The following is a 23,564-nucleotide window of genomic DNA, read 5'->3' on the forward strand; positions in this document are numbered from 1 at the left end:
ATTTATCTGAAGATCAGAGGAAAAAGACAGCCACTCTATTAGACATAGAAGTCAGGCAATGGTAGCACATGCCTTTAATCCTATCATTTGGGAGGCAGGGATCTGTCTGGATCTCTGTGAGTTCAAGATCACACTGGGAACAGAGCCAGTCATGGTGGCACATGCCTTAAATTCCAACACTAGTTAACCATAAAGTTCTGGAGGTCTGTATAGACAGACAGGAAATGACATTGCTGGGCAGGAAGAGGAAGTGATATAGCTGGACAGAGAGAGCAAATGAGATAGCAGAACAGAAAGACATATAGTCATAGGTATACAGGAAGTAGGTCTTTTGGGAAGCTGAGGTGTTGGTGAGGTGAAGTTAGCTTGTGGCTTTTCCTATTTCAAGTTTTCACCCCAATATCTGGCTCTGGGTTTTTTATTATAAGACTGTTTAGCAATTTGTCTACACCTAAACATCTGGCAAAATATTTGCAAATCATCATAAAAATCTGAAAGAAAGAAATGAAGACTATCTTTAGAAAGCACTTGCTTATTTGAGAGGCAGAGACAGGTGGATCTCTGAGTTTGAGGCCAGCCTGGTCTACAGAGTTCCAGGACAGCTAGGGCAACCCTGTCTCAAAAAATACCCAACCAACCAAACAACTAAACAAACAAACAAACAGCTGAAGCTGAGCTACATAAAGATGCCAATGGTACAATGGTACCATAATCACTCATTCTTTATAGCAGAGAACTGAGCTTCTCACAATAGGCTGGGACAAATACCAGCTCTTCTCTGACATGATAAAACATAAAAAACCCCGGAGTTTAAAACTAGAATAATGCTTGATTTAAACTATGTTGCTGTTTCCAGTTCCCTATCTTAAGCAGCATTAAGGCTACAAGAGGAAGAAATGTCACAGTAGGTATTATGATGTCAGACATTCTAGAACCTCTGAACTCTGCTTCTAGACTACTAGAGTTGCTGTTGCCTTGAGACGTTCACAACACATCTCTTGCCAGTGGAGCTAAAATGAAGGCTCTACTTTGGCTTTACTGTGTTTCGTGGTTTGTTTCCTATTTCTGTGCAGGTAAGTCAGATACCTGGACATCCTTATCTATCCTTCCTTCCCTTCTATGTCCAGAGACCATTCTCCTGTCTGTCTCATCCCTATTTTACTTCTCATCCTTTTCTGAACTAGTTGAACCCTCTTCTTCGGTGCCTCCTCTCATTCTCTTCTCCCTCATCTACATTTACATATCCTCTTCCATACTTTTTACTCCCTTCTCCTCTCTACCTCTACTTCCTGCCCTACCTTTTAAATTTCACTGCATCAGATAGAATACCTTTGCCTATCATTTCTTGTACAAACTTTATTTTCATTTGATTTAAATGTACAAAGAAGAAGAGACAAAACATCAGATTGTGATCATGGTGGGAATATCACACATCAATGATGGGGGAATGTCTTTCACTACGCTGTGAATATGTGTTTCTCTGATTGGTCGATGAGTAAAGCCCTTTGGCCTACGGCAAGGCAGCTTAGAGGCAGGCGGGAAATTCAAAGGGAGAGACAGGAAGAAGGTGGGAGGAGGGGAGAGATGCCAGTAAGCCACCTAAGGAGCAACATGTAATGGGACACAGGTAAAGCCATGGAACATATGGTGATACATAGATTAATAGTTATGGGCTAATTTAAGATAAAGAGCTAGCTAGCAAAAAGCTTGAGTCATGGCCATGCAGTTATAATTACTATAAGTCTCTGTGTTTACTTGGGTCTGAGTGGCCATACACCAGGTGGGACACAGCAAAAACTTCAGCTACAAATGGTGTCTTTGATGTAGTCGAAAACTAGATAGTTTTAATCATAATTTTCCTTGGTTATGATAAAAGATAAATTAGATATGAAACCTTAGACTCACAGATATAGGATAGATAAAAAATTTCCTCTATTTTACAAAATATAAATAGACTAGATATTGTAACTGTAATTCTTGCTTGATAACTGTTTTGTTATATGTAATTTTAATAGGTTTAGGTTAAAACCTTCCTTTTGTTTAGACGGAAAAGGGGAGGTGATGGCGGAATGTCTTTCTGTACACTGTGAATATGCGCTTCTCTGATTGGTCGATGAGTAAAGCCCTTTGGCCTATGGCAAGGCAGCTTAGAGGCAGGCGGGAAATTCAAAGGGAGAGACAGGAAGAAGGTGGGGGGAGGGGAGAGATGCCAGCAAGCCACCTAAGGAGCAACATGTAATGGGATACAGGTAAAGCCATGGAACATATGGTGATACATAGATTAATAGTTATGGGCTAATTTAAGATAAAGAGCTAGCTAGCAAAAAGCTTGAGTCATGGCCATGCAGTTATAATTACTATAAGTCTCTGTGTTTACTTGGGTCTGAGTGGCCATGGACCAGGTGGGACACAGGAAAACTTCAGCTACAAATAGTGTCTTTGATGTAGTCGAAGACTAGATAGTTTTAATCATAATTTTCCTTGGTTATGATAAAAGATAAATTAGATATGAAACCTTAGACTCACAGATATAGGATAGATAAAAAATTTCCTCTATTTTACAAAATATAAATAGACTAGATATTGTAACTGTAATTCTTGCTTGATAACTGTTTTGTTATATGTAATTTTAATAGGTTTAGGTTAAAACCTTCCTTTTGTTTAGACGGAAAAGGGGAGGTGATGGCGGAATGTCTTTCTGTACACTGTGAATATGTGCTTCTCTGATTGGTCGATGAGTAAAGCCCTTTGGCCTATGGCAAGGCAGCTTAGAGGCAGGCGGGAAATTCAAAGGGAGAGACAGGAAGAAGGTGGGGGGAGGGGAGAGATGCCAGCAAGCCACCTAAGGAGCAACATGTAATGGGATACAGGTAAAGCCATGGAACATATGGTGATACATAGATTAATAGTTATGGGCTAATTTAAGATATAGAGCTAGCTAGCTAAAAACTTGAGCCATGGCCATGCAGTTATAATACTGTAAGTCTCTCTGTTTACTTGCGGGACAGGAGTGGGAGAGATTTGTCCTGACTACTGGCAGGCCAGGACAGAGAAAATCTCCAGCTACACATCTACTCCCACAGAAGAAATCACACACATGAAGGAAGTTAGGCTACACTGAATATGTAACAGAAACTTTCTAGCTGAATTTGAATAGATTAACTAAAAAAATTAGAAAGTTCATTAGTATTGAAAATGTTTTTAATGTTATCTTCATCTATCCCTATTCCTGTCTTATCTCTTTTCAGTACCCCAAATACGGAGTCTGAATTTAGATTCATTGATTGAAAATATACCATCATTGGATGCCTCCATTGACATACCATGGCTTGCATCTATGCCTGATAATTGTCAGGGTATTGTCCTGACTCCATGGCTGATCCTTTCTACAGCTAACTGTCTAAAAAAATCGTGAGTAGGGGAAGAAAGAATGTTCTTGGGTCTTGGATAAGGTTAAATGAGTTTTTCTTTTCAGGACTCCTGCTGGTGGATTATTTCAGAGAAACTCAGTGAAGAAGATACTGATAAGAATCATTTTCTGGTACTGAAATCACGTAACTGGCTTGTTTTTGTTAACTAGCCAACATCTTTTCTTTCTTCTCATACTTTATTTTTCCATTTCTTTCTCCTTCATGCATTCTATTGAAAATTAATTGCTATTCACCTTTGTCATGCTCAAAACTAAGTTCTGAGGAGTCATAGAAGAAAGATATAGTCTCTAGGGAAGGAGAGATATCTCAGCAGTTAAAACATGCATGTCACCAAGGTTGATGATCTGACGTTGAATGAGCTCCTGCAAGTTGCCCTCTGAGTGCCATGTACTTGCTGTAGCATGTACATAAAAATAAATGAATACATAAAAATAAATGAATACATAAAAATAAGTGAATACATTAAAACAAATGAATTAATAACACAAAATAAATTTTTTAAAAGAAAAGACACAATCTCTATTCTTGAAGATATGTTAGTCTTTCATCAAAGATAAAGGAAGGTCTTTTGTGTCATTTGAAGAGATTGGATCTTATCATAAATACAAAAAAAAAGAAATCGTTGTTTTGGGAATGGTAATATTACTAAGGTTATAACTAGAATTTGTCCATAATTATTTAATCTTATATCAATGCAGTTATAAAGTCTGGTTCATTTTTCCTCTTTAATTCATTTAGTCCTTTATCTTCATTCCCTATGGCCATTGCTTTAATTCAGATATTCATGGTGTTGATTCTGGAATACTTCAATACTGTTCTTGAATCTATCATCTATATTCTTTTTAAAATAATATTTTAATTAATTTTTTGAGAATTTCATACAATATATTTCAACCATATCACCCTATCTACTTCCAGGTCCACCCCCACCACCCTACCCACCCAGATTTATGTGCCTTTTCTCTCTCTCTCTTCATAAGATTCATGGAGTCCAAATTGTGTTGTCCAACTTCTCCTGGATGTGGGGCCTGCCCCTGGGTATGGTCATCTTACCATTTAATAAAATTGACACTCCTCCCAGCAGCTATCAAATATCATTAGTTCCTCAGCTAAGGGCGAGTCTTCATGCCAACCTTTCCTCTTCCATGCTAGGACTTTTGTCTGGCTTGATCTTGCAAAGGTCCTATGTATGCTGTCACAATTGCTGTGACTTTATATATGTGACTTTGCTGTTGTGCCAGCAAGATATTATTTCTTTGAAGTCACCCACCACCTCTGGCTCTTATGATCTTTTTTGCCTTCTCTTCTGTGAAGATCTCTGACCCTTGGGATAGAGGTATGAAATAGATGTTGCATTAATAGCTGAGCACTCTGCAGTTTCTTATCCTCTACATGTTGCCCAGTTGTGGTTCATTGTTAAATGCCATCTTCACAAGAAGAAGCTGCTCTGATGAGAGTTTACAGATGCACTGATATATGGATATATCAATAAGTTACTAGGAGAAGTTTTAATACTATGTCCATTTTAGCAGAATCATAGCAGTAGGTTTGTCCCTTGGGCCTACTAATGGTGTCAGGTATGGGTTCCATCTGTGAAGAATTGTGTTGGGATTTTGATGGGTATTGCACTGAATCTGTAGATTGCTTTTGGTAAGATTGCCATTTTTACCATGTTAATCCTACCTATCCATGAGCATGGCAAATCTTTCCATTTTCTGACATTTTCTTCAATTTTTTTTCTTCAGGGACTTAAAGTTCTTGTCATACAGGTCCTTGACTTGTTTAGTTAGAGTTATCCCAAGGTATTTTATATCATTTGTGGCTATTGTAAAGGGTGATGTATCTCTGATTTCTTTCTCTGCCCGTTTGCCATTTGTGTATAGGAGGGCTACTGATTTTTTTGAGTTAATCTTGTATCCTGCTACATTGCTGAAGGTGTTTATAAGCTGTATGAGTTCCTTGGTCAAATTTTTGGGGTCACTTATGTATACTATCATGTCATCTGCAAATAGTGAAAGCTTGACTTCTTCCTTTCCAATTTGTATCCCCTTGATCTCCTTATGTTGTCTTATTGCTCTGGCTAGAACTTCAAGTACTATGTTGAATAAGTATGGGGAGAGCGGACAGCCTTGTCTTGTTTCTGATTTTAGTGGAATCGCTTTGAGTTTCTCTCCATTTACTTTGATATTGGCTGTTGGCTTACTGTAAATTGCCTTTAATATGTTTAGGTATGTTCCCTGTATTCCTGATCTCTCCAAGACCTTTATCATGAAGGGGTGTTGAATTTTGTCAAAGGCATTTTCAGCATCTAGTGAGATGATCATGTGGTTTTTTTCTTTCACTTTGTTTATATGGTGTATTACATTGACAGACTTTCGTATGTTGAACCATCCTTGCATCCCTGGGATGAAGCCTACTTGATCATGGTGGATAATTGTTTTGATGTGTTCTTGGAGTCTGTTTGCCAATATTTTATTGAGTATTTTTGCATTAATGTTCATGAGGGAGATTGGTCTGTAATTCTCTTTCTTTGTTGCATCTTTGTGTGGTTTGGGTATCAGGGTAATTGTAGCCTCAGAAAAAGAGTTTGGCAGTGTTCCTTCTGTTTCTATTGTGTGGAACACTTTGAAGAGTATTGGTATTAGTTCTTCTTTGAAAGTCTGGTAGAATTCTGCACTGAAACCATCCGGTCCTGGGCTTTTTTTTTGGTTGGGAGACTTTTGATGACTGTTTCTATTTCTTTAGGGGTTATTGGTCTATTTAAATGGTTTATCTGGTCTTGATTTAATTTTGGTATGTGGTATTTATCCAGAAAATTGTCCATTTCTTCCTATTTTCCATTTTTGTGGAGTACAGGTTTTTGAAGTATGATCTGATGATTCTCTGGATTTCCTCGTTATCTGTTGTTATGTCTCCCTTTTCATTTCTGATTTTGTGAATTTGGGTGCTCTCTCTTTGCCTTTTGGTTAATTTGGCTTGGGAATCAGGGTAATTGTAGCCTCATAGAAGGAGTTTGGTAATGTTCCTTCTGTTTCTATTGTGTGGAACAATTTAAAGAATATTGGTATTATCTCTTCTTTGAAGATCTGGTAGAATTCTGCATTGAAACCACCTGGTCCTGGGCTTTTTTTTTTTTTTTTTTTTTTTGGTTGAGAGACTTGTAATGACTGTTTCTATTTCCTTAGGGGAATTGGTCTATTTAAATAGTTTATCTGGTCTTGATTTAACTTAGGTATGTGGTATCTATCCAGAAAATTACCCATTTCTTTTAGATTTTCCAGTTTTGTGGAGTACAGGTTTTTGAAGTATGACCTGATGGTTCTTTGGATTTCCTCAATGTTAGTTGTTATGTCTCCCTTTTCATTTCTGATTTTGCTAATTTAAATGCTCTCTCTCTCTGCTTTTTGGTTAGTTTGGATAAGGGCTTGTCTATCTTGTTGATTTTCTCAAAGACCTAACTGTTCATTTTATTGATTCTTTGTATTGTTCTTTTTGTTTCTATTTTATTGATTTCAGCTCTCAATGTGATTATTTCCTGGCATCTATTCCTTCTGGGTGACTTTGCTTCTTCTTGTTCTAGGGCTTTCAGGTGTGCTGTTAAAGTCACTAGTGTGAGATTTCTCCACCTTCTTATGTGGGCATTTAGTGCTATGAATTTTCCTCTTAGCACTGCTTTCATAGTGTCCCATAAGTTTGGGTATGTGGTATATTCATTTTCATTGATCTCTGGGAAGTCTTTAATTTCTTTCTTATTTCTTCCTTGACCCATTGTTGATTCAGTTGAGCATTATTAAGTTTCCATGAGATTGTAGGCTTTCAGTAAATTTTGTTGTTGTTGAAATCTAACTTTAAACCATGGTGGTCTGATAGAACCCAGGAGGTTATTCCAATTGTTTTGTATCTGTTGAGATTTGCTTTGTGGCCAAGAGAAGTTTCCATGGGGTGCTGCGAAGAAGATATATTCTTTTTTGTTAGGATGGAATGTTCTGTAGATATCATTTAAGTCCATTTGAGTCATAACATCAGTTAAGTCCCTTATTTCTCTATTAAGTTTCGATTTTGCAGATCTGTCCAGTGGTGAAAGTGGGGTGTTGAAGTCTCCCACTATTAATGTGTGGAGTTTTATGTGTGATTTAAGCTTTAGTAATGTTTCTTTTACATATGTGAGTGCCCTTGTGTTTGGCACATAAATGTTCAGAATTGAAATTTCATCTTGGTGGGTCTTTCCTGTGATGAGTATGTAATGACCTTCTTGATCTCTTTTTATTGATTGTAGTTTGAAGTCAATTTTGCTGGATATTAGGATGGCTACACCAGCTTGCTTCTTAAGACCATTTGGTTGGAAAAACTTTTCCCAGCTTGTTCTAAGGTAGTGTCTATCTTTGAAATTGTGGTGTGTTTCTTGTATGCAGCAGAAAGATGGGTCCTGCTTTTGTATCCATTCTGTTAGCCTGTGTCTTTTTATAGGGGAATTAAGTCCACTATATTAAGGAATATTAATAACCAGTGATTGTTAGTTCCTGTTATCTTTTGGTGGTAGTGTGTGTGTACTTCTATTCTTTGGGGTTTATTGCTGTGGGGTTATCTATTGCCTGTGTTTTTGTGGGTGTATCTGACTTCCTTAGGTTGGAATTTTTCTTCTAGTGCTTTCTGTAGGGCTGGCTGGATTTGTGGATAAGTATTGTTTAAATCTGTTTTTGTCTTGGAATGTCTTGTTCACTCCATCTATTATGATTGAAAGTTTTGCTGGGTATATTAGTCTAGGCTGGCATCCATGGTCTCTTAGTGTCTGTATCACATCTGTCCAGGTCCTTCTGTCTTTCAAAGTCTCCATTGAGAAATCGGGTGTTATTATGATGGGTTTGCCTTTATAAATCGCTTGGCCTTTTTCCTTTGCTGCTCTTAATATTCTTTCTTTATTCTGTAGGTTTAGTTGTTTAGTTATTATGTGGTGAGGGGACTTTTTTGGGGGGGCTAATCTGTTTGGTGTTCTATAGGCTTCTTGTATCTTCATAGGTATTTCCTTCTTTAAGTTGGGAAAGTTTTCTTCTATGATCTTGTTGAATATATTTTCTGTGCCTTTGAGTTGGTATTCTTCTCCTTCCTCTATCCCTATTATTCTTAGGTTTGGTCTTTTCTTGGTGTCCCAGATTTCTTGGACATTTTGTGTTATGACTTTTTTGGCTTTGGTATTTTCTTTGACTGATGAATCCATTTCCTCTATTGTATCCTCTACACCAGAGATCCTCTCTTACATCTCTTGTATTCTGTTGGTTATGCTTGCATCTGTATTTCCTGTTCATTTACTCAGATTTTCTATTTCCAGAATTCCCTCTGTTTGTGTCTTCTTCATTGTTTCTTTTTCCCTTTTCAGGTCTTGAACTGTTTCTCTCACCTGTTTAATTGCTTTTTCATGGTTTTCTTTAAGGGATTTATTGCTTTCTTTCATTTTTTGTTTGTCTTTTCCTCTATTTCTTTATAGATTTCTTCCACTTTTTTGTTTGTCTTTTTCTCAATTTCTTTATTAATTTCTTCCACTTTTTTGTTTGTCTTTTTCTCAATTTCTTTATTAATTTCTTCCACTTTTTTGTTTGTCTTTTCCTCAATTTCATTTTTCATTTTTTTTTCTTGAAAGGCCTCTAGCATCTTCATGATGCTATTCTTTTTTTTTTGTGATATATATTTTTTATTTTACAATACCATTCAGTTCTACATATCAGCCATGGGTTCCCCTATTCTCCCCCCTCCCACGCCCTCCCCTTACCCCCAGCCCACCCTCCATTCCCACCTCCTCCAGGACAAGTCCTCCCCCGAGGACTGTGATCGACTTGGTAGACTCAGTCCAGGGAGGTCCAGTCCCTTCCTCCCAGACTGAGCCAAGTGTCCCTGCATAAGTTCCTGGTTTCAAACAGCCAACTCATGGAATGAGCACAGGACTTGGTCCCACTGCCTAGATGCCTCCCAAACTGATCAAGCCAATCAACTGTCTCACCTATTCAGAGGGCCTGATCCAGCTGGGAGCCCCTCAGTCTTTGGTTCATAGTTCATGTGTTTCCATTCATTTGGCTATTTTTTTCAATAATTGAGTAAAACTGAAATTTATTATATGCCACAGTCGTCCTAGGGACCTCCATGCTATATATATAGCCTCTATGGTTCTATGGGTTGTGGTCTGATTGTTCATTTTATATCTAGAATCCACCAATGAGTGAGTACATACCATAACTGTCTTTCTGGGTTTGGGTTACCTCACTCAGGATGATTTTTTCTAGTTCCATCCATTTGCCTGCAAATTTCATGCTTTCATTGTTTTTCTCTGCTGAGTAGTACTCCATTGTGTATATGTACCACATTTTTTTCATCCATTCTTCCGTTGATGGGCATCTAGGTTGTTTCCAGGTTCTGGCTATTACAAATAGTGCTGCTATGAACATAGCTGAGCATGTATCTTTATGGTATGTATCAGCATTCTTTGGGTATATGCCCAAGAGTGGGATGGCTGGGTCTTGAGGTAGTTTGATTCCTAATTTTCTGAGAAACCGCCATACTGATTTCCATAGTGGTTGTACAAGTTTACATTCCCACCAACAGTGGAGGAGTGTTCCCTTTGCTCCACATCCTCTCCAACATTGGTTGTCATTGGTGTTTTTGATCTTAGCCATTCTAACAGGTGTAAGGTGGTATATCAGAGTCGTTTTGATTTGCATTTCTCTGATGATTAAGGATGTTGAGCATTTCTTTAAATGTCTTTCAGCCATTTGTAGTTCTTGTTTTGTGAATTCTCTGTTTAGCTCTTTAGCCCATTTTTTAATTGGACTGTTCAGTGCTTTGATGTCTAGTTTCTTGAGTTCTTTATATATTGTGAAGATCAATCCTCTGTCAGATGTGGGGTTGGTGAAGATCTTTTCCCAATCTGTTGGCTGTCTTTTTGTCTTATTGACTGTGTCTTTTGCCCTGCAAAAGCTTCTCAGTTTTGAGAGGTCCCATTTATTAATGGTTGTGCTCAGGGTCTGTGCTGTCGGTGTTTTATTTAGGAAATGGTCTCCAGTGCCAATGCGTTCAAGAGTGCTTCCTATCTTCTTTTCTATTAAGTTTAGTGTAACTGGATTTATGTTTAGGTCTTTGATCCACTTGGACTTGAGTTTTGTGCATGGTGACAGATATGGATCTATTTGTAATCTTTTACATATTGACATCCAGTTATGCCAGCACCATTTGTTGAAGATACTTTCTTTGTTCCATTGTATAGTTTTGGCTCCTTTGTCAAAAACCAGGTGTTCATATGTGCATGGATTAATGTCAGGGTCTTCAATTCGATTCCATTGGTCCGTATGTCGGTTTTTATACCAGTACCAAGCTGTTTTTATTACTATAGCTCTATAGTAGAGTTGGAGGTCCGGGATGGTGATGCCTCCAAGGGTTGCTTTATCGTATAGGATTCTTTTAGCTATCCTGGGTCTTTTGTTTTTCCATATAAAGTTGAGTATTTTTCTTTCCAAGTCTGTGAAGAATTGTGTTGGGATTTTGATGGGGATTGCATTGAATCTGTAGATTGCTTTTGGTAAGATTGCCATTTTTACTATGTTAATCCTACCTATCCATGAGCATGGGAGATCCTTCCATTTTCTGATATCTTCTTCAATTTCTTTCTTTAGAGATTTAAAGTTCTTATCAAAAAGGTCTTTCACTTGTTTAGTTAGTGTTATCCCAAGGTATTTTATATTATTTGTGGCTATTGTAAAGGGTGATGTTTCTCTGACTTCTTTCTCAGCCCTTTTATCATTTGTGTATAGGAGGGCTACTGATTTTTTTGAGTTGATCTTGTATCCTGCCACTTTACTGAAGGAGTTTATCAGCTGTAGGAGTTCCCTGGTAGAGTTTTTGGGGTCACTTATGTATACTATCATATCATCTGCAAATAGTGAAAGTTTGACTTCTTCCTTGCCAATTTGTATCCTTTTGATCTCCGTTTGTTGTCTTATTGCTCTAGATAGAACTTCTAGTACTATATTGAATAAATATGGGGAGAGTGGACAGCCTTGTCTTGTTCCTGAATTTAGTGGTATCACTTTGAGTTTCTCTCCATTTAATTTGATGTTTGCTGTTGGCTTGCTTTTATTATGTTTAGAAATGTTCCTTGTATTCCTGATCTTTCTAAGACCTTTATCATGAAGGGGTGTTGGATTTTGTCAAAGGCATTTTCAGCATCTAAGGAGATGATCATGTGGTTTTTTTTTCTTTCAGTTTGTTTATATGGTGTATTACATTGACTGATTTTCGTATGTTGAACCATCCTTGCATCCCTGGGATGAATCCTACTTGGTCGTGATGGATGATTGTTTTGATGTATTCTTGGATTTGGTTTGCCAATATTTTGTTGAGTATTTTTGCATCAATGTTCATGAGGGAGATTGGTCTGTAGTTCTCTTTCTTTGTTGCATCTTTGTGTGGTTTGGGTATCAGGGTAATTGTAGCCTCATAAAAAGAGTTTGGCAGTGTTCCTTCTGTTTCTATTGTGTGGAACACTTTGAAGAGTATTGGTATTAGTTCTTCTTTGAAAGTCTGGTAGAATTCTGCACTGAAACCATCTGGTCCTGGGCTTTTTTTTTTTTGGTTGGGAGACTTTTGATGACTGTTTCTATTTCTTTAGGGGTTATTGGTCTATTTAAATGGTTTATCTGGTCTTGATTTAATTTTGGTATGTGGTATTTATCCAGAAAATTGTCCATTTCTTCCTAGTTTTCCATTTTTGTGGAGTACAGGTTTTTGAAGTATGATCTGATGATTCTCTGGATTTCCTCGTTGTCTGTTGTTATGTCTCCCTTTTCATTTCTGATTTTGTGAATTTGGGTGCTCTCTCTTTGCCTTTTGGTTAATTTGGCTAGGGGTTTGTCTATCTTGTTGATTTTTTCAAAGAACCAACTCTTTGTTTCATTGATTTTTTGTATTGTTCTCTTGTTTTCTATTTTGTTGATTTCAGCCCTCAATTTGATTATTTCCTGGCGTCTACTTCTCCTGGGTGAGTTTGTTTCTTTTTGTTCTAGAGCTTTCAGTTGTGCTGTTAATTCATTGGTATGGGATTGCTCTATCTTCTTCATGTGTGCATTTAGAGCTATTAATTTTCCTCTTAGCATTGCTTTCATAGTGTCCCATAAGTTTGGGTATGTTGTACTTTCATTTTCATTGAATTCTAGGAAATTTTTAATTTCTTTCTTTATTTCTTCCTTGACCCATTGATGTTTCAGGTGGGCATTATTCAGTTTCCATGAGTTTGTGGGTTTTCTATAATTTTTGTTGTTGTTGAGGTCTAACTTTAAGGCATGGTGATCTGATAAGATACAGGAGGTTATTCCAAATTTTTGTATCTGTTGAGATTTGTTTTGTGTCCAAGTATGTGGTCAATTTTTGAGAAGGTTCCATGGGGTGCTGAGAAGAAGGTATATTCTTTTGTGTTAGGATGGAATGTTCTGTAGATATCTATTAGGTCCATTTGAGTCATCACATCTGTTAGGTCCTTTATTTCTTTGTTAAGTTTCAATCTGGTAGATCTGCCTTTTGGTGAGAGTGGTGTGTTAAAATCTCCCACTACTAATGTTTGGGGTTTGATGTGTGTTTTAAACTTTAGTAGTGTTTCTTTTATGAATGTGGGTGCTTTTGTATTTGGAGCATAAATGTTTAGAATCGAGACTTCATCTTGGTGGATTTTTCCCGTGATAAATATATAATGTTCATCCTGATCTCTTTTGATTGATTTTAGTTTGAAGTCTATTTTATTAGATATTAGGATAGCTACACCAGCTTGTTTCTTAGGTCCATTTGCTTGGAAAGCCTTTTCCCAGCCCTTTACTCTGAGGTAGTGTCTGTCTTTGAAGTTAAGGTGTGTTTCTTGTATGCAGCAGATGGATGGGTCCTGTTTTCTTATCCATTCTGTTAGCCTGTGTCTTTTTATAGGTGAGTTTAGACCATTGATATTGATGGATATTAATGACTAGTGATTGTTAATTCCTGTTATTTTTTGTGGTTGTGTTGTGTTGTGTTGTCCTTCTGTGGTGTATGTTGGTGTGGGATTATCTATTGCTTGATTTTTCATGGATGTGTTTAGCTTCTTTGGGTTGGATTTTCCCTTCTAGTGCTTTCTGTAGGGCTGGGTTTGTGGACAGGTATTGATTAAATCTGGTTTTATCCTAGAATATTTTGTTTACTCCACCTATGGTGATTGAGAGTTTTGCTGGGTATAATAGTCTGGGTTAGCATCTGTGATCTCTTAGTGTCTGCATGAGATTTGTCCATGATCTTCTAGCTTTCATAGTCTCTATTGAGTATAGTCTCTGGTGTTATTCTGATGGGTTTGCCTTTATATGTTACTTGGTCTTTTTCCTTTGTGGCTCTTAATATTTTTCCTTTGTTCTCTGTGTTTAGTGTTTTGATTATTATGTGGCAAGGGGACTTTTTTTTGGATCCAGCCTATTTGGTGTTCTGTAAGCTTCTTGTATCTTCATAGGTATTTCTTTCTTTAGGTTAGGAAAGTTTTCTTCTATGATTTTTGCTGAATATATTTTCTGTGCCTTTGAGTTGGTATTCTTCTCCTTCTTCTATCCCTATTATTCTTAGGTTTGGTCTTTTCATGGTGTCCCAAATTTCCTGGACGTTTTGTGTTACGACTTTTTTGTCTTTAGTGTTTTCTTTGACTGACGAATCTATTTTATCTATTGTGTCTTCAGTGTCAGACATTCTCTGTTCCATCTTGGTTATGTTTGTTTCTGTAGTTTCTGTTCGTTTAGTCAGGATTTCTCTTTCCAGCATTCCCTCAGCTTGTGTTTTATTTATTGTCCCAATTTCATTTTTCAGATCGTGGGTTGTTTCCTTCATCTGTTTAATTACTTTTTCTTGGATTTCTTTGATTTCTTCCAATTTTTTGTTTGTTTTTTTCTCCCATTTCTTTAAGGGAATTTTTTATTTCCTCTTTAATGGAAATTTTTATTTCCTCTTTAAGGGACTTTTTTATTTCCTCTTTAAGGGAGTTTTTCATTTCCTCCTTAAGGTAGTTTTTCATTTCCTCTTTAATGAAGTTTTTCATTTCCTCCTTAAGGGAATTTTTTATTTCCTCTTTAATGGAGACTTTAATTTCCTTTTTAAGGGAATTTTTTATTTCCTCTTTACGGGAATTTTTTTATTTCCTCTTTAAGGGCCTCTATCATCTTCTTAAAGTCAATTTTAGGATTGATTTCTTCTGTTTCTTCTGCCTTGGTATGTTAGGTCTTGCAGGTGTAGAATAATCGCTAGGTTCTGATGTTGCCATATAGGTCCTTATGTTGTTGCCTATATTTTTGAACTGGCGTCTACTCATCTCTTCCTCTGTGCGGTGCAGGTGGTGTCTGTGTCTGAGAGTGCCTCTCTTGTTCTAATTTTTAGTCTTGGTTTAGTAGGAGTTCTTGGTTAAATTGGTGCTATTGGGCTATTTCTTCAGGGGCAGCTGATCTCAGTTGGTGAAGTATATACTTATGATTCTGGTGATCTGGTTTGGTGGCTGGGCTGCGCCTTCTTCTATGTTCCCAGGTCACATTTTGTTCATCCGTCAACTCCTCAGCTGATCTTGTTTGTTCAGACTTCAAACTGTAGGCATCTGAATCCTCTCCCGGATGGGTTTCAGCTGAGCAGGGTAGTCTCACCAACACCTCCAAGTTGTTGGGTTTCGCAGGATCAGCAGCTGGGCCCTGGGTTGTCCTCAGACGGAGTGTTCAGATTCGTTCTGGTTCCGTCCATGGTGTTGGGGTTAGAGGCATCCCTGTTCCAAGCTGCGTCTGCTTGTCTCTGTCACTGGGCCTGTCTACCTCTGCGGGCCACCGCCGGGACTGTATGTCCCTGTCAGCTGCCGCCGGGTCTGTCTGCCTCTGCGGGCTGCCACCGGGCCCTTATGTCTCTGCCGGCTGCCACCACGAGCCTACCTACCTCTGCTTGTCACTGCTGCCGGGCCCGTCTACTTCTGCGGGCCATCACCGGGCCTGTATGTCTCTGCCGGCTGCCGGGCCTGTATGTCCCTGTCGGCCGCTGCTGCTGGGCCCGTCTACTTCTGTGGGCCACTGCGACAGGCCTACCTGCATCTGCTTGTCTTCGCCGCTGGGCCTGTCTTCCTCTGTGGGCTGCCACTGGGCCTGTATCTAAAACTTTTTTTTATGACTGTCTATACCCTTTTTCTTTTTCTTTTCTTACACCTATGCATATTATTATACACACTGTAATCTGTTTAGAAGATTTTTCTGTCTGAACATGCTTTACTGCATATCTGTAACCTTTTCTGTCTGCATGAGCAAAACCTTAAACCATCATGCACCTTAGCTCATGACGAACTGGTGGTTCAAGCCTGCAGGCAGTGGCCAGAATATGCATCTTTGTACTGTGGCCTGCATGAGAGACTGTGGAACTAGGAACCTGCATTTGGCTTTTTTTTTTTTTTTGTGTGTGTGTGGTTGGAACCTTTTTATGAGCTTTCTCAGGTCTTATATGTAAATATGTGCCCCCACATTGGATATCATTTGTAGCTGGACTTTTTGTTGGGTCTGTCAGATCCCCAATAATGACATGGAGACACATTATTAATTATGAAAGCTTGGCCAATAGTTTCGGCTTGTTTCTAACTAGCTCTTATAACTTAAATTAATCCATATATTTTATTCTATATTCTTTTATGTAGCCTGGTTACCTTTACTTGGTGTTGCCCATGCTGCTTCCTCTGTGTCTCCTCATGTCTGCCCTTCTTGTTCCCAGCATTCTCTGTGCCTAGAAATCCTGCCTATTGACCATTCAGCTTTTTATTAAATCAATCAGAGTGACACATCTTCACAGTGTACAAAAAGATTATTCTGCATCACAGTTTTATCTTAGTTTGGGTTTTCTTTAGTGATTCTATTTCTACTTTCATGTCTTGAGCTATTTTTCATTATTCTGTTCCATTGTTTGTTTGTGTTTTCATAGACTTCATTAAGGGATTTATTCATATCCTCTTTAAGGTCCTTGAAGCGTATTCATAATAGCTATTTTGAAGTCCTTGTCTTGTCCCTGCATTTCTCAGAGCCTACTGTAATAGTGTTACTGTGGTCTGGTGGAGGCATATTGTCTTGGTTGTTAGTGTTTGTGTTTTTGTGCTGGTGTCTAGGCATCTGGGGTGAGGATGATTGAGGTGATTCTAGGAGTTGATATCTGGTCTTATCTTTGTTGGGTGGGTGTTAAATTTCTTGGTTTCTGTTATCTTCTCTCGATATTAGGGAAATGTGGTGGCTGTGGGTTCCATGGTAGAGAGTACTTTTTCATGTCAGCTCGTGGCAAAAAGGAATGGAGGTGGGCTTAGAGGGGCTTCCGAAAAGAGATAAGAGGATCTCGTCTACACTAAGAGGCAGGGTCCCTGGAAATTGCAGGTGTGGTGGGAAAAGGGGATTTTTAAAAGTAAGGCACAGTAAGACAAATAATAATTTGGAGAGAAAGAGGTAAATGGGCAAGGGTGACTTTTGGTTTGAACCAGGAGTTGGACTCCCCAGTGAATAGAGTTGAGGAAGGAAATGAGGCACCTGTAAGTAAGTTGTTACTAGGCTCAAGTTGAGAATAGAGAGATCATAATGGAGGACAGGAAGGTTAGTGTGAATAACTTGCCCGAGTCTCTGCCAGGTTTGTCCATTGGGGGTCCTGGTTAGAAAGTGTTTTGAGATATTAGGGATGAACTTAAAGGAATGGAGATAGGATAGAGTCGGGGGTGGAGAAGGTAGAGAAAGACCATAGGAAGGAGGAGGTTTGGTGGAGTTTCCAGGGAATGGAGGGAGAGTAGGAGGTCAGGCTGCTACAGGGATGGGGATGAAACTGGAGAGATTTTTAACAGAGGACAGGAAGGAGAGTTAAACATATCACCTGCCTGTATCCAGGACCAGTGTGTCCACTGGGGGCCCTAGGTAGAAAGTGTATCTAGGTATCAGTGGCTGGACAGAAGGCTGGGTTCAAAGTAAGTTCAGTGGAGTCCCTAGGGATTGAAGATAGGGTGGGAGGAGAGGCACATACAAGCAGTCTGCTACAGTTAGAGATGGGACTGGAGAGATTGTAGTGGAGGACAGAAACAGAGTAGAAACTGCTTATCTGAATCCCAGACTTTTGTGGACACTGGAGATCACAGGTAGAGAGTCTGGGCTTATTTTTCAACTTAGAGAATGTTAAATCTGAAACAGAGTTTGAATAGGCAGTCCTTCTCTTCTCAATTATGAGATTCACTAAGATCCAAGCATACAAAACATTTTTTTTTGAGAATTGGATAGTTGGTAGTAGAGCTGTAGAAATTTAAGAAACCAAGGGCCACAGTGTGTCTTGGAATTAAGATAATGTCATATAAATGAAAAACTAGGCTATTTTATAACTTTGAATTTGATGCATGATGCCAAACAATGCCTTTAATAAGAAATTATATGGATAATCATTTATTGTTATCAATTAAATTGTTGCATATCCTTCTCTTACCCTAGGAAACTGTCACACCTGGACATTTCAGGAGTGAATGACCCAGAAAGCATCCCACATGGCCAAAAAATCTGTCTCCATCCCAAGTTTGATCCTCAGGATGAAAATGACCCATTAAAAGCAGATATTGGCCTGGTCATTCTGGAAGAGCCTCTCTATGGGGATGAAATACCACTGTCTCAGTCCCCTAATATAACCCTGAAGAGTTGTTCCAAGTGTCAGTACAGAAACTGTGATGTGTATCAATACCAAAGTAAGTAAGAGGAGTCAAGGGACACTATTTTGTGATTTTGGCTCTGGTCCTTTGACTCATTTTCTAAAGAAATTCTGTCTCTGACATGGGAAGACTAATCTAGAGGAAATAGTGGAGATCCTTAAGTCCATATCACCTCAGTCCAGTGAGACATAAACTTGAAGTGTAAGGAAGGAATGGAATATGCCTGGGTTTGTCTCAACTCTTGTTACAGAATTATGTCTATACCCAGGTATTTTAACTACTTTCCTTGTTGCTGTGAAAGATCTAATAGAGATTATTTGAGACAGGATAGATTTCTTTTGACTCATGTTTTCACAAAGTTCTATATATGGCTGCTTGTCCCCATGTACTGGGCAGAACACTAGCAATTGGAGCATGTGGTGGAGGCTGTTCTTCACTTGTTGGTGTTCAAGAAGTAGAGAGAAAGGAGGAGTATAAGAAGGGACAAAGGTATGTCCCCAGTTAACTACCACTCCAATAGGGTTCACTTCGTACCTTTAACCGTATCTCAGCACTGCTATCATATTCAAGTGATTAATTCATTGTTTTGTTAAGAATGGTCATTAGCTAGATGTTTGAAAATGCTATAAGACATACCCAGAGTTGGGCTTTACTTAGGTACTCCAAAGTGTTTCTTTTGTTGTTGCTGTTTTTCTGAGACAGGCATTCTCAAAAAACAGATGTATAATGTGTAACAGGCCTGGCTGTCCTGGAACCCATTTTGGCAACCAAGCTGGTCTCTAACTCACAGAGATCTGCTTGCCTCTGCCTCCTGAGCGCTAAGATTAAAGGTGTGCGCCACCACACCCTGCAATCCAAGGTGTTTCTTAATCCAATCAGATTGATAATCAAGACTAATCATCACAATAGGGTAAGGAAGGTGGGAATGGTTCAGAAAATCCAAGGTAAGGAAATGTCTAAAGAGAGGAGAGAAAGGAAAGGGGAAAGTGGGGGGAAAGAAAGGAAGAGAAAGGAGAATGTCTTGGGAAGATTACGTGGTTGAATTGAGAGTGGCGACAAACCAAAGTCGGAGAGCAGGTGTTTTGGATCTCAGCATTATCCCTTATGTATGCCTTTAGGCAGCAAGAAACTTGGAACCACCAGAGTTAAGAAGATATCTGTGCAGTTGCTGGACTTCTCAACATGTCACCATCAGCATTCATATCTAGAGAAGAGTGAGGGCATGTGCATTCAGAGTCAACCACGGGAAGATTGCTGGGTAATCATACACCAGAGCAATATTAAGAATAGGAAGGAAACGTAAAAATGTAGAATTCTGTAGATATGCAAGTAAATGTTCAATAACAGGACATAAGGAAGTTGGCGCCAGGCAAATACGTGAATCTGGGACATTCCAGTGTATATTTGAGAGCCATAGAGTTTACAAGGAAGACTTTAGATACAAATGAGAAATACAAAAAAAAAATCAATGAATACACAAATACATTTTGTCTTTCTGTTTCTAATTTTATTATAGTTTCTCAGTAGGTACCATAATGAACACAGTATGGCTCAGACTTAACTGTGGAGAGGTTTAAAAGGTACAGACGCAATTCACTCCACCTATTCATGTAGAAAAGCTATATAAAATAAAGCCTCATGCAGGATAAGTTTTAGGTACCAATATATCTTGGACAACTTGAAATCACATACACAAATACTGGTGAATAGACTTCAAGGGAAGCAATAACTTGAACTGTGGAGAGCTGGACTGAGTTACTAAATGATATGATCAGCCTTGAATGCTAAGTCTTGAGAGATGAGAAGTAATTTAAGCAAGAACAGATGCAATATTGTTCAAAATTGTTTCAAATTGAGATGAGGAAATAGCACATGAAAAGTTACAGAGTTAATACCTAGATTTCATGGTGGATAATTGCAAGGGATGAGATGAATACCAGTACTATTTCTGGAAATACATATCGAATATCAGGCCTCATGTTAGTTTCTAGAAACACATGGTTGCAAAAGAACTTCAGGTAAACAGTTAGGGGACTGCTGTTTATTTGGTGAGATAGAAAAGAAACATCTGAGACCAGTCCTTAGAATATCAGTCTGATAGGGGAGATAAAGGAGCCAGAGTGCTCACAAACATCAGAGGGCTTACAGTAGAATGGAGGTTTGCTAGAAAAAAAAAATCATCCATGGTCTCAGCACCAGAGCTCACATTCTTATACAGAAGGCAGAGAAGAGTAGCCCAGGAGGACAAGTATAATAGATCCCTGCACAGTATAAAATTAGCACTGAGAGTAAAAAGGAAGGCTAATTTAAAGTGTGTTGAAGTTAATATTTCAACTACTATTTAAAGATAAGTAGCCATTTATCAAATCGGATAAGAAGTATAAAATGAAGTGATGGCATGTAGTTCATAGGGAGCAGAATATGACAAGTCTGGAAAATGTAAAAATGCCTTGATTTGGGGGGGGGAAGTGGAGTACAATGGAGGAGAGAAGTGAGAGACAAATAATCACGGGACAGATTATGAATGTGTTATTACCTTATTAACACAAGCATACTGTATTATTTAGAGCATGGGGGGGCATGCAAAGATTTGGACAAGAGAAATGGCATGACAAAGTTTATATTTTGAAGTTTACTCATAGCGGGTATGAAAATGCCCTAAAAGGGAAGGCTTGTTGAAGAAATGCAAAACAACAGTTATGAGATGAGTATTTATGCACTCTTCATTCTTACATAGTAACCTTATCTGAACTAGGGTAATGGCAGTGAGGATAGGGTGGTTCATGTTCTCATGAGTTTATCCATTTTTGAATGGTGATCAAGAATAAGTAAATAATACAAGTGCTATTTAAATATTTTTAGTAAAATACACCAGGACAATAAATGTAGAACAGGGCTTATTATAACCTTTAATTCTGCATGGAGTCTGAAACAACTGGATGGACTCTAAAGACAGTATTAGCCTAAAATACTTGCAACACAAGATAGAAGTAAGAATTTTTGTTTATATAATCCTGTTCAATAGGATTAGGTAATCAGGAAAGACATTTGTTTAAAAAAAAGTATTTGAAAGGAGTTGTGGAAGAAGTGATGAAGGAAGTCATTTGGATATCAGACCAATGTTACAAGTATAGGGTAGAGGAAAAGCCAGTACAATGATTTTGATGTGGAAATATATAACAGAAAGAAGAGGCCAGTCAAGCCAACAGCAGTAGGTGATATCAAGGTGGTAACAAGGGTTTCAAAGGTCTTATAAGCTATCATAAAAACTAATCTTTTAACATTGTTAAGACTTGGAAGCACTCACCAGAGGGTTTTTAAGCAGAAAGATGTACTGGTCTTTCTTAGATTTTAAGAGGATAAGTTTGGATGTTGTATTAAAATCAGATGTAAGAAGGACAAGAGCATGCCTTTTCATAAGGATACTATATTTTTTTATCAACAATAGTAGCATCCTTAGATAAGAAAATTATTTAATTTAATTATTAAAATACATTTTTGGGAAATTATTTAAAATATGAGAATCATTATTTGTTGATAGACTGGTAAGATATGTGGAAGAAGGAGAGGCACTGAGAATAATTTCCAAGTTTTTTTTAATTTTAAAACTTGAACGATGGAAAAGCAGTTGTAACTGTTACTAGGAAAACAGCAAAGGGAAGATTTTGTATGAAAAAGATAATTGGTTCTTTTCTGACTTAACATTAAGTTTGGTATAACTTTTAGAAATCCAAATTCAGTGCTGATAAAGTGGTTGGTTGTAGGAGTCTGAAAATTTGTAATTAGTACTAACACTTGTTAGATTCTCTTATCATATACTTCAACTGTATATGACCATGTCTTACACTGGTAATTCCTTGGAGCTGCTTGATAATGAAATTATTTGAATTTTTCCCTTCTTCCTCATATAGTATATTAATTGTATGCACAGTAGACTGCGTAAGTGACACATATTTCTTGGTTTTCTTATTCAGATACAAAGAGCCAGTCCTGTTCTATGTTTTCTAAAGAACCACTGGGAACTCGTGGGCCTTGTACATAAGACATCAAGGATATGTCAAAATCCCACAGTCATCGTTAGAACAGCTCACTACTTTGCCTGGATAAAACGATTCATCAAGGCATCTAAAAAGCTACTGAATCCAACTTCCTCCTTACGCTGTAGGGCGTTGCAGGAAAACGAGCATGTTCCCCAAATCAAACACAGCCATAATTATATCCCAACCATGGCCTCACCTAATACGTCCTTGATGTCCTTGCAAGAAAACTTAGGCATTTCTCCACAAACCAAACATATCAACAATCTCCCTCAGATCTTTAATTTTAGTGATGTGAATTATTTTACTGATAGTCATAAATTGTTCCTTGATAAAAGCCAGACCCCACCAGCTGTCAGATTTGTAGCTGAGCAATTGAAACCATTTGCTGTTGCTAGACTTCCAGAAAAATTTGGACAGAATTTAATTCAGGTTACCCCTCCACCTAATACTGGTGGCCTTCATAAATACCCATTATCGCAGCTTATATCTGACACAGCTATGCCATATACGTCTCCTAAGACCAATAGTGCTAAACCCTTGGGTCTTGCAGCCAATAATCCTGAGAAGTCTTTTGATAAAATCATGGCAGATGTAATTAAACAATGGAGTCCATCTGCAGATGATGAAGTGGAGCCTGTCCGTTTCCACGATACCAGTACAACTGATGAATCTTGGACGGAAACTAGTGATTTAGATGAATACAAAAACATTTTGAAGACCATGGCAAATAGTTCTCAAAATCAAAACATGACTCTGGACAACTCAGCTCAAAAATTTCATTTATCTGACAAAAAGGGACCCTGGGATTTCTTTCCTATTAATCAAACGGGTCTGCCCATGGAGTCTTATGAAAATAGAACTATTCTCCAACCAAGTGGTACAATTAAGTCCTGGAATTCTTCTGACTATAATGCAAATTCTCATGATCAATCAGTTATTGACTCACTAAAAACTCAGAATCATTCTGTGTCTGATGCAGATAGATTCCAGATTGTACCATTGGCTAACATAGGTATACCCCCAACTTCTACAGCCGTTACCGATGCATCTTCACCTGATGTTGAGACTACAAACCCGCCACACCAGATTCCATACAGTACACTACCAACACAAGACCAATCTTCCTTTAAGGACATGATACAGCCTACAGCTGAAATTCAACCCTAACTAAAAGCTGAATCTGAAAGTGCTGGACATCAGAGCATTCTTAAAGTATCAGTAATGCGAAGTAACATAGCAGAATTTCTTGTCTCTATTGAAACTCATATATTTAAGGAAACAAGTTACCTTTACTCCCTTGGAACAACTTATGACCTCATTTGTCCTATGGAAAATTATGTAACACTCATCTCTTGTCAAAATATTAAAAAATTACAAAGCAAA

At 38.1% G+C, this 23,564-nt stretch overlaps 1 protein-coding gene across 1 annotated transcript; it reads left to right on the top strand.

The window, feature by feature from the left end:
* Positions 1 to 252: 252 nt before the first annotated feature.
* LOC102927510 (uncharacterized) lies at positions 253 to 23,564 on the top strand. The gene is made up of 5 exons (XM_006997885.4): positions 253 to 1,073; positions 3,249 to 3,411; positions 17,930 to 18,177; positions 19,260 to 19,399; positions 22,116 to 23,564. Exons 1-5 carry the CDS (start codon positions 1,016 to 1,018, stop codon positions 23,346 to 23,348), a joined length of 1,842 nt encoding a protein of 613 aa, XP_006997947.1. The 5' UTR covers positions 253 to 1,015; the 3' UTR covers positions 23,349 to 23,564.

Source organism: Peromyscus maniculatus, chromosome X (genome assembly GCF_049852395.1).
Source record: "Peromyscus maniculatus bairdii isolate BWxNUB_F1_BW_parent chromosome X, HU_Pman_BW_mat_3.1, whole genome shotgun sequence".
NCBI classification, from domain to species: domain Eukaryota; kingdom Metazoa; phylum Chordata; class Mammalia; order Rodentia; family Cricetidae; genus Peromyscus; species Peromyscus maniculatus.

Excerpts from the sequence above, each read along its gene's own strand:
- LOC102927510 (XM_006997885.4), top strand. The coding sequence starts at position 1,016 with ATGAAGGCTCTACTTTGGCTTTACTGTGTTTCGTGGTTTGTTTCCTAT. Across the intron at positions 18,178-19,259 it reads TGATGTGTATCAATACCAAA|GCAGCAAGAAACTTGGAACC; the intron begins GTAAGTAAGAGG and ends GTATGCCTTTAG. Across the intron at positions 19,400-22,115 it reads AACCACGGGAAGATTGCTGG|ATACAAAGAGCCAGTCCTGT; the intron begins GTAATCATACAC and ends TTTCTTATTCAG.